This window comes from Gymnoscopelus microlampas, assembly GCF_963454915.1.
Source record: "Gymnoscopelus microlampas genome assembly, chromosome: 19".
Lineage (NCBI taxonomy): Eukaryota > Metazoa > Chordata > Actinopteri > Myctophiformes > Myctophidae > Gymnoscopelus > Gymnoscopelus microlampas.
This window is the reverse complement of record NC_139956.1, coordinates 17,432,828-17,449,050: the sequence shown is the minus strand read 5'-3', so window position 1 is coordinate 17,449,050 and position 16,223 is coordinate 17,432,828. Positions and strand designations below refer to the sequence as shown.

The window sequence follows — 16,223 nt, the reverse complement described above, 5'->3', positions numbered from 1 at the left end:
AAGTAACAGCTGTTGCGCTCGCCATGTTTATGAACGGTTAAAACATCTTTTGAAAATAGCAGATCTACAAGCTCACAACGCCTCACAAGCTTGTAGATCTGCTATTTTCAAAAGAATTTAATACATATTAAATTTGGGAAATGGGACATTCTGCATACCTTTACTTTTGGTATTTTAAGTATATTTAATTGCATACTGGGGCCACTTTAGTGTTTTATTTACCTTGCAGATGTCACCTCACCGCTGTAATTTAATTCATAAATATAGTATTCAAAAGTTGTATTTGGAGTGGACTTCAGGACATCTGACAGTTGGCTCTGATATTTTTATGATCCATTTCACTGTATATATTCAAAGGGTGTTTAAACTGCTGTGTAGCGTAGGACAGCACTACGTAGTTTACGTAGGCTTTATGTAGGCTTCGTCCAGGAGGTCTTTACGTGCATGCTGTCTCCCGAATGTAGTTTTAGCACACACGTAACGCTGTGCACTTGAGAACCTACGACGATGGTGTCTCCCGAAGCCAGTTTAGATGGCACGTAGGGCACACACAGCTGCTGCTAATGAAGATAGTGCGTAGCGGGGTTGCTACTGCGCAGCTGCGTGGAGGCTCTTACGCAGCTTCTAGGCTACGCATCAGCTGAAATTCGTTTGAGAAACCCGGCCAATCTCAAGGTGGGAGGACAGAGCCGTTTTAAACAATTGAAAAGATGTTATTGACCGAATATGAACAGGTACAGTAGATTGTTCCAGTCAGAAGGAGCGTTAAACCTAAAGGATTTTTTGATAACTGATTTAGATACTTCAAAGAAAGAACCTGCACACAATGTTTCAGTTGATGTTTAGAAGTGAAAGGTAGGAACTATCACCTGTTCAATCAAGAATGTCATATACAGTATATGCTGATGTGCACTTGTGGTCTTTCCTATGTTGGCCAAACAAACAGAGCCCTCAAAACACGAATATGGATAGGATACTGTAGTCCTAGGACCCCAATGGAAACAAGACCGCGAGGACATTTTTTGGTGTTATCCTTTTAGACTGAGTGTTTGACTGTACTCGTGCTGTTTTACATTTCTGTCTAATAAAATATTCAATCAATCAATAGTAAAACATGTTTTAAAAAATCATAAAAATATTGTAAAAATATATAGTATATATATATATATATATATATATATATATATATATATATATATATATATATATATATATTTATAAATGCGAACAATGTCTAAACATGTCTTTATAGGTGTGGTGGGATACCCACAAAAGTAATTATTCATTCACAGATTGGTGTTAAAAGTAACCTACTTCTGCCCTTGTGTTGTGACCCACAACTATAAAAGCGGGGTGGGTCACAAATGATGTCACCTGATGAAGGCCAAATGTGTCCGAAACGTTGTACCATGCAATGTTTTCTGTGTTTTAGTTGTATAACAAGTTTCTTTCTGACTGTACATGTAAAGCAGTTTCTGTTTTACGGTAAAGAACACCATTGCTGAAATTGGTATTCCTAACAATGTTATCTACTGTATATGACATTTAAATTATATATCTAAATCAAGCAGAGACCAGGTATGTGATGTGATCAACTCTATGCAGTTGTGTACCGTCTAGACAGGTAATATCTCTGAAAGCCATGATTCAAGATTATTGAAATTTGATTGCAAAGTTGACTGAATTTGTAATAATTTAGTTTACAATGTGTATATGTCTATATAGAGCCCTGTATGACAACATAATGTTTTCTGTTGTGAGGAAATAAACCAAAGTAGGGCATTACATGAAAGACCAATAGAATAGAGTTGAAATAATTGAAGATGTAGTCAACCAGATCAAAAGCTTTGGTCAATAAAGATGGCAAAGTGGTGCATTGTTAGAAACAACATAAGGATCAGGCATTGTAGGAGTACAGACTGAGGAGAAATGTCGGTTGAAAGCTTGAGCTACTAAAAGAGGGTTATGTAATATGTTGTTATTAACTTTTAACTGATTATAACAAACATGCATTAGTTAATGTTTAAAATTTGTTTGCAAAAATTGTTTAGGATTTTTAAAATCGTGGTTCGTCAAGAGATTCGTTGCAATAGTTGGATTTTGCATTTCTGGTCATAATTGTATTTTTATTTCTCAGCAGTCTATATTTTTCCCAGTCAGCAGGATCCTTTGTTTTACTTGTTTGCTTGTCCCTTTGGGACATGTTTGTGATATTGGGCTATAATAAAAGTTGACTTGGCTTAAGGGGGCAGATCTTGGCCATGGTCTTAGCCTCTCACAACTTGTGTGGTGGTCACAGTGTGGGCCGTTTGCCCAGCGCTCTTCCTGAACTTCACTTCCCGAGCCATTTGGCACCAGGCACATACGTAACAGCAGCAGATGCTCATGCAGTCATCACAGCATGAACCCTGGGTGAGGAAGGGAAGGAAGAGGAAAGCAGAAAGTTAAGGTAAAGGTAGAGAGAGAGAGAGAGAACGAGAGAGAGATAATCAGTTGGCCAAATAGAGAACCATAACTATTAATAAGTAGTGAACAGTTTCAAAACCCCATTGACATTTGCGTCATTGGGTTCCTGGAACCGAAAAAGATAACTGTTATGAGGAACCACAGTTTACTACAGTCAGGAAGTACACTCTTGTCCAGATATAAATCACTTGCAGCAATGTTGCGAATTTGTATTTGGTGGCGTGTTCTGCTCCCATGATACTCCAGAACAATTTAAGCATGAAACAAATTCTGAAATCACAAATCCCCCAAAGAGAAAAGCCTAAACTCAGTTAATGAATGAACATGATCATTGACATGAACCCACATCAATGAAAATTCTGAGCCATGTTAAAGGAGAATTTTGGACTAAAGTTTTATTACCTTTTCTATGATGTTATGATATCTTAGGATGAATGGTACAGTAGAAAAATTTCATAACTCCACCCCTGGTCCGCCAGAGCTTAAAAGCCCTCTAAGCTGCCTCATTCACTTGAATGGGGAATCTCACTTACAGTTGAAGCGGATTGGCCTTAGGTGAGATCACATATTTTAATAGCTTTTTTTTTTTTTTTTTGGGTGAGATCTGATGTTCATAGTGACAGAACACTATGCAACCCAAAAAAAAAAAAAAAAAAAAAGCAGAAGTCTCCCTAGACGAGATTGAAATCTCGAGATTTCAATCTCGTCTAGCGAGACTTCTGTTTTTTTTTTCTTTTTCTTTTTTTTTGGACAGTGTTCTGTCACTATGAACGTCAGATCTGTCAAAAAAAAAAAAAAAAAAAAGCTATTAAAATATGTGATCTAACCTAAGGCCAATCCGCGCACCTTTTTAAGCTGTGGCGGCTCAGGGGTGGAGTTATGAAATGTTTCTACTGTACCATTCATCCTAAGATATCATAACATCATAGAAAAGGTAATAAAACGTTAGTCCAAAATTCTCCTTTAATGAAGTCTAGAAACTTAATACAGTAAGAGGTTGGGGATGTGCTGGGAGTTTGATCACTGTTAGCAGCAAAACAATGATTAAGAGTCTGTTTAAAAAGACCGCTAGTGGATCGCAGATGGATTGTGCACGTGTGTTTACTGTATCTGGTTTTATACGGTATATATTTTGTACTATTTTAATGTGAAGCACATTGAGAATGGACTTAGTCGAGTCTGTAAGTCATTCAGTCGTTTCTAACATCCTTTCAGGCAATGATCTGTACTATCACACATTAGCTGTTGTTCCCCTTGTGCGAACAGTATGCAACTGTCCTCTATGTATTTCAGTGCTTCTCAGACACTTTGATATCCACTGTACATACATGGGATCTTTCTACTGTTACGTGCTATTCCATATATTCTGCCTGTAACTGTATTTAATCATATTAAGGTAACTGTATTTAATCGTATTAAGGGTTTATGTCACAGCTGAATTATTATAAATAAATCCTGTTCATGTTATGTATTTGGCATCTTTAACAGATTGTTGTGCAAGCTCCAATGGGGCTATGGTGAATGACTACACCAAAGTTTCCACCATACGAAACCAATACATAGCCAGGGGTGCACATAACTTTTTAGGTCTAGTACTCAGAAGAGCACCTGGAGATGTGACTTGGTGCGCAACAAATAAATGCTCCTGTCCCGTTTTGTCAACGGGGGGGGGGGGGGGGGGGGGGGTGTCAGCGCGGTGCCCACCGGACAGTTTTGTCAACCGGGGGGGGGGGGGTGCAGCTGCGCGAGGGGAAAAAAAAAGAGGACGCTCTGCTTGGAAATTCCGCCTATTTTTTTGTTTGGTGAAGCCCCCAAGGTTGGTGCCCTGTGCGTCCTCGATCTCAAGGCTTTTATTTTTTAGTTTTGCTAAAAAATAAAAGCTTGGAAATTCCTGTCCCAGCTGTTGGTACGCAAAAGCGCCTCGCGTCGTCTGATGTGGTGCTCATTTTTTATTTTGGGTGCACATGTGCACCAGTTATGTGCACCCATGTACATAGCCCACTCCATGCATATGAATGCCACAATTGCTGCATAGTGCTTTGACCTTGAATGTGGGCCTCCCACTGTCCACATTAAGATAAGACCATTATTGATCCCGCTGGGGAAATTCTGTCACCAAAGACATTCATTCAATCAAGAGGTAGAGGGTCTTACTTGGATGCCATATCGCTCTCTCATGGAGCCTCGGAGGAGGCAGGACACCGCCATGCAGGAACAACCATCCAGTATTGGCATGCCGCAGCACCAGCCGAAGTCACCAGCTGTCTGGCACTGCATGCAGGGGAAACACCAGTAGCCACAACAACCTGGAGGGAGGGGAGAAGAGGGAGAGACCAAGGTGGTCAGCTAACAAAGGCTTCTTGTACAATGAGATCACAGAATGATTTTTGTTTCTCTTTTTCACATGGCACCGGCCCGTCTAGCCGTGGACATGAAATGCCAAATTCAGGATACTCGTGAATCGGCATTGTTAGTATAGGCACGAGTGAAGGGAGTGGCTGAATAGCCACACAGGCTCCAACGGCTGTAACCCACGACTTACAGACCTGGATAGGCCACCTGGCCTGATGGAGATACAGTATGTGCTCCGTGGAGTCTAGTTACGACTGCTCCACGCATAAATTACATTTATTAAAATAAATAACATTTATATATCTTTTGAGCACTATCTTCGTTTCAGTTGAAATAATAAAATACTAAATAACACAAATTACCAACTTCTTAGAAAAAATGTATTGAACTACTTACAAAAAACATTGTTGGCTATATAACAGACCGTGTCAACATAGTTTCACGACCATCTAGGCCCTAGATGGTCGTGAAACTATTTGACCTATTGAGACCCTAGATTCTAGGGTCTCACTGTTGTCTGAAAAGAGATCTTTAATTCGTTGTCTCAGACCTCTGTTTTAGACATCTGCTTTAGAGTTTCACAACACTGATGACTGTGTCATCTGTGGCTCTCTATCTTGGTGTTTGTGCAGATGGCTGATATGGATCAGGGAAGATGTGGTGTGTTTAGATAAACATGTAAACATGAATGTTTAGAGAACATCTAAAAATTGTTATCTAGTGAGGACATATTGTAAGTACCATGGCAGCTTTCAGTGCAAGAGGTGTTTGGGCACGTTGCAGCTGTATGTACTGTTGAAGAGATGCAGTAGAGGTGGGAAAGATGGGTGCAACTGCAAGTCAGTGTGGTGCAAGAAGGACAAAGAAAAGTGCTTTCAATGTGGTGTGGCTTTTGGCATGGACTTTATTCAATGTCCCCTGAGTTGAAGTGATCAAAATAATGACAGTAGAGACGATTCCGTAAGGCAAAGTAGCTAGGAAGGTTGAAGAAACCAACAAAGCAAAGGATACAAGAAACAATGACACAGGGAGAGAGTTGGCATACTGTAGGTATGGTCAGGTTTTTGGCATTTCTTGCCATGGTAGTTTAAGGACCATCCCAGCAGGGGTGTAGTGGAGTTGGAGCGCATAGAAAATCCCCGGCGATTTCATTTCGGTTTCTCACACACATTAGGTTTTGAATACAATAGAGAATGCACATTAGTGTCCTTTTTACATCCTATGTCATGGTGCTCGTACACATTGTGTGCCTAAGCTTGCAGTAGGGAAGGTAAGGCACACCAATGGCTGTGGTGAGGTACTGACTACTGAAACAAACTTAAAAAGAAGAAAAAAGTATTGCCTCAGAATTAACAAAAGCTTGCAATACCAGAGTTGGTTACTTGTTAAATTTGGGCCCCCAGTCCTGGGGGCTTGACTAAATCAAGCTTGCTTTATGCTCTGTGTGTCTCATCGCATAGCAATAAGAGACAGGGTTTTGAGGACAACAGGCTTGGTAATTCTCATACATGCTGACTGGACAGTAAACAGAAAGCAAACGGACATTGTTATTCTTTCCCACGATGACTGGAAAGCAGAACAGAAAGAAGAATAACACTCTAACATTTAACATTATTTTTTAATGCCTTTATCTGAAGCTCTTTACTCTTATGATCATCTATTTTGTAACTGAAATTCATGGAACTTATAGGCTGCAGAAAATAATTTCCCCCACTCTTTTACACATGTAAACTTTTGATATGATAATGAACTTGAATTTGGCGTTGACTTGCAGTCTCAGCAAAGCCACAGCTTTACAATAAGGATGAAAGAATCCAAATCCAACATGAATCAGAAAATACAGTTGTAGCACTTTGAGAACAAGTACCCTTAGCTAAAAGGCGAAGAATTCAGACCCATCCATCCATCCATAATAGTCTGGGAGGGGCACATATCCCATATAGCCTAAGCCTTAAGGGACAATAGGATTAATTACATAGTTATAGTTGATGGCAAATTGAGTTCCTTGGCCTACTGGCAGCGTGGACAAGAAATATGACCCTGACTCATCTGTGCCTCTATTTATGGCAATCAATCATCTCGCACACATTCTCTACTTGCACCAAGCAAGCCTCTCATGCAGCAGATGAAATGATTGATTCCTACAGACCACTAAACATTTATCAGTGGATGATGTTTTGGAGCATTTGTTTTTATTTTTATTTCTATTTTATTTGGGAAGAAAATCTCTAAGAAGCTGAGACAGTAAGGGTCGCTGTCCTCGGCACATGGCCTCATGGGATATCCTACACAGCCAAGGAGCTACTTGATGTTTCCTTGAAATGTTGTCAGATCAAGGGACCTATAGTAACAAAATGGTTCATAGATGACTTACAGGTTCCCATATCCGTGCAGCAGTCACACATGCCAGTGCTCCATCCTGTTGACACCTGTTGGTGGCTGGTGGTAGTGGACATCATGACGGTTGGTTGCTGCTGCTGAACGATGACGACGGCCATGTCTGTCTATAAGACCAGGACATGGAGATGAGGAAGAATGAGGAAGAAAAAAAGAGAGGGAGAAGACATTCTAAACTATGTGTTATGTATATTTTCTCCATCTATCTCCATTATGTAAAATAGTCAGCTTCCCAACTTTTACCCCCAAATGCTATCAGGAGAGATTTGTCTCAAAATTATTTGTAAGTCCAATACCAAGATGCACAAATATTCCTTGATTTGCAAATGTGTTTCCATGATTTCTACTCACAATCAGTGGTGGACAGTAACGGAGTAAATGTACTTGAGTACTGTACTTGAGTACAGATTCTGAGGATCCATACTTTACTTGAGTATTAGATTTGTTTGCTACTTATTACTCTTACTTACTTTTAAGCCCACTCCACATCCACACCAATGATTCGCCATGCAACTCCTTGCAACATGGAACTACTTGCAACTACTTGTCTTGCAACCATTTCCCCCAATGGCAGTTGCAAGGAGTTGCATTGGTGCGGTTGACCTTAAAACGGTTTTGTTGCAAGGGGTTGCGACTAATTTTCTTGGTGCGGTTTGTCCTTTAGGTTGGCTGTTTTCTTGTCTTCCCTAAAATGCAATTGGCCTAACTTCTGCTCTCATACTGGCCGTGTTTCTGTCTTCCCCCTCCGCTCGCCTCTATCTTTGTTACATCTTGTATGGGTGTATAGGAGTAGAAGTATTTAGTTCTGGTTCCTCAGTCTTTTCTATGTTTTTATATGGTGTTTCTGCAGGCTTTGTATAACATAGTGGTTCTACAAGCACATCAGTGCATGCAGTGCTGTGCTGGTTTCAGTGCCGAGTTACAGTACAATCTGAAACAAGAGTTACAAGGTCCTATAAATTCATTGTGAAAACATTACAGCAATTCATTGATCTAAAAATTAAGAAATGTACTTTTACTTTTACTTGTACCTTAAGTATTTTTCAAAGCATGTACTTTGGAATACTTAAGTATATTTAAAAGCAATGACTTTTTTACTACTTGAGTAACATTTTGACTGAGCTACTTTTACTTATAGTGGAGTAAATTTGACCAAGGAGTTTCTGTACTCTTACTCGAGTACTGGGGTCGAGTACTTCGTCCACCTCTGCTCACAATATAACTTATACAATTGGGGTGGTTGCCTGCTGCTCTTCTGAGACATTTAGATCGTGTCAAAGGTTATGTCTCACCTAGACACAGGATCTGACACAAATTTTGACCTGATGGTCAAGATTCAATTTATTCCCTGAGCAAGCAGGCAGGCTCTATTAGCTCAATGGTAATAAAGAAAAGGAAAGTTACATAGTGCATGCAGCTTTAAGCCGACACTAGAAACACAGATATTGACCAAATCATCAGCACAAGTTAAGTGAGAGCTTGCTAGCTAATGCAGTCTAGCATGCCAGCACAAGCTGACATAAGCAGGCATGTGCTTTACAATATAACCAAACCATCCAGCATTGGAAAATATAGATGACTCGATTTTCAGCCTGCTATGTGGCGTTCAAATCTAGTCCAGAGTTGTTATGGTGTCTAACATTTGAAATGTTAGACACTGCTGTAACACTGATGTAGTGCCATGTTTGGTGAGGATTGGAGCAACACTGTGCCTGTGGCCCCCGGGATCCACGGTAGAGGCCCCTAGTGTGACTATTCTGATGGCCCTGACTAGTTTGTTGGAAACACATTTGCAAATCAAGGAACATTTGTGCATCTTGGAATTGGATTCACAAATAATTTTGAGACAAATCTCTCCCCATACAACCGCACCAATGCAACTCCTTGCAACTGCCATTGGGGATAATGGTTGCAATTAGTTGCATGACGAAGCATTGGGGTGGAGTGGGCTTTACTGGCAGTGACAACATATAGTGACTATACAAGATGTACTTCCGTTTTCCTCTGTAAATAACCTCAAGATGTAATACCATGATTAGATGCATACAGTAGATTCTAAGGAAATGTACTGTGAAATTCAATACACGAAATATAGCCTAGTGTAAGTGTGTAAGTAAAACAGTTCTCTGAACTTATGTTGCTATATATATATATATATATATATATATATATATATATATATATATATATATATACATACACACACACACACACACACACACACACACACACACACACACACACACACACACACACACACACACACACACACACACACACACACACACACACACACATATATATATATATATATATATAGCTAAAGTCTGAAATGACACGGATGCTTTCCTGTATTTAATGGGTTAACATTATATACACAAATGTCACTTTTGCAGCAGGTGCTTTTTTCACCAGCAGTTTTTTACATGCAAAGCACCTCTATGGCTGGCAAAATCGCATTCATTCATTCATTCTTGACATAGAGTAAATAGTAAGAATTGCAGGTTCCAGACCGAGTTCATGTAAGCCAGGACCCCAAATTTGGGCCACCACCGGTACCATCTGGGGGGAATAATTCCCATAGTGATTTGTACACACACCCCTAGTGCTAGAGCATGTGTGATAGCATTGCATAAGGAAATGTATTATGAAATTCAATCTATCAAATATAATGTATTATCACATGGGCATATAAATATAATCACCCTGTTAAAGGACAACTTTGTTTTTTTACAACCAAGGTTTATGTTTTAGATTGTAATTAAAGTAAATAAAAGATGAGTGTTACATTTTTTTTAATTTACTGCTTTCTATAGTTTTAGCAATTTTCGCGATTTTTTTTACAGTGGGCGGGGGCATTCTGTCCGGTGGATAAATATGTCTTTTTTTACACAATAGCCCCGCATTTTCTTTATTATTATTTACAGTAGCTCTTCTAGTCCCTAATAACTCACATCTGGTCATCAAAGACCACAAGACCTTTTTTATTGTGTAAAAAAGACATATTTAGCCACTGGACAGAATGCCCCCGCCTACTGTAAAAATGATCGCGAAAATTGCTAAAAAGACATCTCTCTCCAGTGCTACCTATAGGAACCCTTTATTGAATAGCCTATGTTCTGTGATGATTTTCTTTTTTTTTATATATTTTGTTGAGTATTCTCAAAGATGACAGACGATAAGTGTTGTAGTGGTCTTTTATTGATGAGCCATGCATAAGCAAACGAACATTGACTACGCAATATCAGCTGAGGCTTTGCCCCCTCAGCCCATGAAGTCCCTTCACTCTTAACCAGACCATATTTTGTCTGACCAATCAGATGAACTTATTCTTAGCAATATATCATTATTACCACACATCATATTTTGCCAGAGCATCCTGTTTCCCATTCAGCTTCCTACATGATCTCTCTGGCAAAAGATATCCAGCTGCTCTGCTGCAGGCTTCCCTTGCTCCCTTCTTAGTGCTGAATATTACATTCCGATATTACTTCAGAGTCACACACATTAAAATAATATTACATGTATTATATATTTTCCACAGAGGTGGATGAAGTACTCGACCCCAGTACTTGAGTAAGAGTACAGATACTCCTGGTCAAATTTACTCCACTACAAGTACAAGTAGCTCAGTCAAAATGTTACTCAAGTAAGAGTAAAAAAGTCATTGCTTTTAAATATACTTATTTTGAATAAGTATTCAAAAGTACATGCTTTGAGAAATACTTAAAGTACAAGTAAAAGTACATGCTTTGAAAAATACTTAAAGTGACCCTGATCCTCAGCACCTGAGCTGATCCAGAGCCTTATAAGAGCAACTTGCCTGTCTGTGATCCACTCATATAGCACTGACAAAGGTCCTAGGACCACAACGTTTTCTACTTTTTTTGCACCCCTCACTTTGAGCACAGAGCACTTTATGAGCATGTTAAAATAAAATAAGATAAATAAAAATCTCTTAGCCTCTGTCTAAGTAGTCTTCCCTAATAGTTTAGTTTAATAGTCTTTTTCTGCCAGTTTTCCTTTGGCAAAATGTCTAACCTGTTCACTTCTCCACTTTCCCCTTGTGCCAAACGCATTCACTATCCCAAACCAGTAAGTAATATTATTTTCATATAGGCTATTATATGGTAGCTCATTTTCTGGTAGTGTTATAATGCAAGGCAGCACACATATAGCTACCACTGGTGCAATACTATCACATAGTTTCTAACTATAGAGATGTATACCTGGCCAAAAACACTATGAGCGTTATGTCCCTCAGATGGTACCAACTGATGCTACTGGTTCACAGACTAATAAACCATGCTTTCAAAGTAGCTTCCCAAACACTGAAATTCATCAATCATCATTTCCATTTATATACAACATATTCTTTGTCTTACCTTTTATGGTGACTTATTCTGCGCAATTAACAAAAAAACAATTGTGGAAAATAGCTCCCAAATCAGTCCAACCGCTACTTCTACTCGAGAGGAAGTGAACTGAAATTAACAATAAAACAATTGTGGAAAATAGCTCCCAAATCAGACAAGCCGCTACTTCTTCTACTTGAGAGGAAGTGAACTGAAAAAGAGCAGCTATTTCTTACAACCAGGGGATGGATCACAGGCTATGACTCTCACTCACTCTCTCTCTCTCTCTCTCTCTCTCTCTCTCTCTCTCTCTCTCTCTCTCTCTCTCTCTCTCTCTCTCTCTCTCTCTCTCTCTCTCTCTCTCTCTCTCTCTCTCTCTCTCTCTCAGAGAGAGAGAGAGAGAGAGAGAGAGAGAGAGAGAGAGATTTGTCTCAAAATTATTTGTGAATCCAAAGATGCACAAATATTCCTTGATTTGCAAATGTGTTTTGCAATCCACAAACACAAATTATTTATTTGTGACTTTTGTAAATATGAATTTGCAATTTTTACAAAAGATAATTATACTTGTGTGTGCATTTATCATTAAATATCATTTGTAAATCGTCAATTCTGTGTGTGAATTGTTGAATGTGCATTTGTGAGTAGACCAACACACGCATACATTCCTTTTTCCTGTTACATCATTTTGAGACAAACGTCACGCTTTTTTAAGAACATTTGTACAAATGCAGTTTCCTATGTGCAAACTTACTTGTAACTTGTAAGTTAGTATTTAAATACATGTGCTATGATTTGTACAAATATATGACTATTTGTAAATATATCATTTGCAATTTGTAGAAATAATGTATACTTGCAGGCGCATATATCATAAAATATCATTTGTAAATCTAATTATGCGTGTGAATTGTTGAATCTGCATTTGTGAGTACACCAACACACGCATTCAGTTTTGAGACAAGCTTCACACTTGTCTCAAATTCACTCACAACCTGCAGTCCCACACGTGTGCATAGACTGCCCCACCCCCACCCCATGGCAATTACAGCCAGGTGGGCACTGCCTCTAATCAGTTAAACAGGAGGCATTTGGGGGTAAAAGTTGGGAAGCTGACTATTTTACATAATTCAAGGGTGCTGAATCTGAGTAACATGGTTCCCAAACGAATGTTAGCATTTTTAACCTTCCAATTTGCGTAAACAAATGGCTGCCAAGTGCCAATGTTGAACAATTTCTTCAATAACTAAATATTTCTGCAAACTAAATATGCACATTAGAGGCCACAATTACAGAAAACTGTTTAGTAAAGAAGTGGTCCATACGCATCCCCCTTATTATCTGTTCTTTTCTACTTACAGTATCTGTATTTGTGTGTGCACTTCAGACATTTGATATTAATTTAATCAGTTGCAGGTGTTCATGCTACATACATACATACATACATACATACATACATACATACATACATACATACATACATACATACATGCATACATGCATACATGCGTACTGTACATACAATAAATACATACGGTCAGCACCAAACTTGGAACAAACTAGTCAGGGCATCAGAATAGTCACGCTAGGGGCCTCTACCGTGGATCCCGGGGGCCACAGGCACAGTGTTGCTCCAATCCTCACCAAACATGGCACATAACAACTCTGGACTGGATTTGAACACCACATAGCAGGCTGAAATTCGAGTCATCTATATTTTCCAATGCTGGATGGTTTGGTTATATGTAAAGCACATGCCTGCTTATGTCAGCTTGTGCTGGCATGCTAGACTGCATTAGCTAGCAAGCTCTCACTTAACTTGTGCAGATGATTTGGTCAATATCTGTGTTTTTAATGTCGGCTTAAAGCTGCATGCACTATGTAACTTTCCTTTTCTTTATTACCATTGAGATAATAGAGCCTGCCTGCTTGCTCAGGGAATAAATTGAATCTTGACCATCAGGTCAAAATTTGTGTCAGATCCTGTGTCTAGGTGAGACATAACCTTTGACACGATCTAAATGTCTCAGAAGAGCAGCAGGCAACCACCCCAATTGTATAAGTTATATTGTGAGGTAGAGGTGGACGAAGTACTCGACCCTAGTACTCGAGTAAGAGTACAGAAACTCCTTGGTCAAATTTACTCCACTATAAGTAAAAGTAGCTCAGTCAAAATGTTACTCTGTAGTAAAAAAGTCATTGCTTTTAAATATACTTAAGTATTCCAAAGTACATGCTTTGAAAAATACTTAAGGTACAAGTAAAAGTAAAAGTACATTTCTTAATTTTTAGATCAATGAATTGCTGTAATGTTTTCACAATGAATTTATAGGACCTTGTAACTCTTGTTTCAGATAAGTACTGTAACTCGGCACTGAAACCAGCACAGCACTGCATGCACTGATGTGCTTGTAGAACCACTATGTTATACAAAGCCTGCAGAAACACCATATAAAAACATAGAAAAGACTGAGGAACCAGAACTAAATACTTCTACTCCTATACACCCATACAAGATGTAACAAAGATAGAGGCGAGCGGAGGGGGAAGACAGAAACACGGCCAGTATGAGAGCAGAAGTTAGGCCAATTGCATTTTAGGGAAGACAAGAAAACAGCCATCCTAAAGGACAAACCGCACCAAGAAAATTAGTCGCAACTCCTTGCAACAAAACCGTTTTAAGGTCAACCGCACCAATGCAACTCCTTGCAACTGCCATTGGGGGAAATGGTTGCAAGACAAGTAGTTGCAAGTAGTTCCATGTTGCAAGGAGTTGCATGGCGAATCATTGGTGTGGATGTGGAGTGGGCTTAAAAGTAAGTAAGAGTAATAAGTAGCAAAAAAATCTAATACTCAAGTAAAGTATGGATCCTCAGAATCTGTACTCAAGTACAGTACTCAAGTACATTTACTCCGTTACTGTCCACCACTGATTGTGAGTAGATTGGACAAAATTACATTCTATTCATTAAGAAAAGTTACATTGTGCCTCTTTAACACACAAACTGCTAGCCAGCTACCTAGATTGTAATATAATCTGGCCACAGGAGAGCTGTGTAAATAGACATCACAACCTTACTAACATTGATGAAATCCGCAATTTTACAGTATTTTAAACATGCAAAATATCATTTTTGTTCATGCAAGAGACTTGAATAATATCACCCCTCCAAACCCCCAAAATAAAGCTGTAAGCACGTTTTATGTCCTCTCCTGATGGAGAGACTAAACAACTTAAAGCATTTACTAGTTGGCCATATTCCCCAGGGCTCAATAGCTGGCCCTCTCCTGTTTTCTCTGTACACCAGATAACCAACCAAAAATCTACAAGCTCACAACATGCAGGATAACGTTACTTGTGACACGCTGTGAGCTTGTAGATCAGATGTTCACTGTTAGCCCCTGAAGAGGGATGCTAAGATTCAAGTGCTTAATTACAACCATAAAACCCGGGATTTGAACCTGGGTCTTCCGCATAGGAGCCAAGAGGGAATCCCCACTTGGCAGGGGAGATATTTGGCGTAGGAGCTTCAGGAAAGGCTACTTGTCAACCTGTTAGGTTTCCTAACAGCAGGGAAAAGATACTAGTATAAAGCCTTAAGGGCCTCCCAGTGTTTCCCCTATATGCATTAAGCAGTGGCGGGCCGCCACGCCTTAAATCTGGCTGCCACAGTATGATTTTTTCAACAACAACAACAATTATTTTCTTTTTTTTTTAAATGGACATATCTGTGATTGGCAGATAATGTGTTTATGAGTTTATTAGGATCCCCATTAGCTGGTGCATAACAACAGCTAATCTTCCTGGGGTCCACAAATAACATAAAACATGACATTCGACAGTACATTACAGGACAATGATACAAATAGTGTACAGCGTCAATTTTCCTTAAAACAGTGACTTTCATTTCAACCATCACATACAGCTTATTTTCTGATTCCCCATTTCCTTGGAAAGAAAAAATTAAATAAACAATAATACTAATAATTTTACAGATGTCTCCCTTCACTTCTTATAAAGTAAAAACAAACAAGAACAAATACAATCCTAATCATAGCTGTGAAAGGATGTGTGTGTGTCTGTGTTAGCGAAAGTGCCATATTCCTGCATGTGTTTAAAATTAAAATACATTTAAAAAAACCTATATGAATGGGTATGCTGCTGTATGTTTACCATAACCTGTCTGCTGCTTGTGTAATTATAATCTTTGAGCTTCTAGATGCCTCTTCAATCGTTTTTTGAAGCTTGCTTTAGTTTTTTCTTTAGAGATCTGATCTGGCAGTGTGTTCCATGCAGCCATGGCTCTATACAGCACTGTGCTCTTCATAGACTCTGTTTTGGCTTTAGGGATTTGATAGCAACCTCTTGTGACATGTCTCGTCTTATGTGTATGGATTTTAGACCTAGGTGTAAGTTGCTTATATAGACAGGTTGGATATTTCAGCTCATTTATGTTTCTCAAAAATACAAGGAGTGATACCATCAGCCTCTCCGTGACTAATGTCCAGGAGAGCTTGATATGCATTTTGTTTACATTATGCCTTGGTGTACACCTAAGTGCAAGGCGAGCTGCTCTGTTTTGAACCAGTTGCAGCTTTCCCAGGTCCCTCTTATTAGCCCCTGACCAAATCATTGAGCAGTAGTCCAGTTGT

At 39.1% G+C, this 16,223-nt stretch overlaps 1 protein-coding gene across 3 annotated transcripts in view; it reads right to left on the bottom strand.

Annotated features, from left to right (window-relative positions):
- Window positions 1–1,228: 1,228 nt before the first annotated feature.
- Window positions 1,229–16,223, bottom strand: part of LOC311035268 (placenta-specific gene 8 protein-like) — a 47,861-nt gene continuing 32,866 nt past the window's right edge. For 2 of the 3 annotated variants that reach the window (XM_084043374.1, XM_084043373.1), the window contains exons 2-4: window positions 7,193–7,322; window positions 4,621–4,772; window positions 1,229–2,408 (exon numbers count right to left, since the gene is read on the bottom strand). In XM_084043374.1, coding sequence (XP_083899500.1) covers window positions 2,268–2,408; window positions 4,621–4,772; window positions 7,193–7,316 — 417 coding nt within the window. In that variant the 5' untranslated portion in view covers window positions 7,317–7,322 and the 3' untranslated portion in view covers window positions 1,229–2,267. Of the gene's footprint in view, window positions 2,409–4,620; window positions 4,773–7,192; window positions 7,323–11,600; window positions 11,732–16,223 lie in introns of those variants that run through there. The other variant, XM_084043372.1, reaches the window with a different exon arrangement.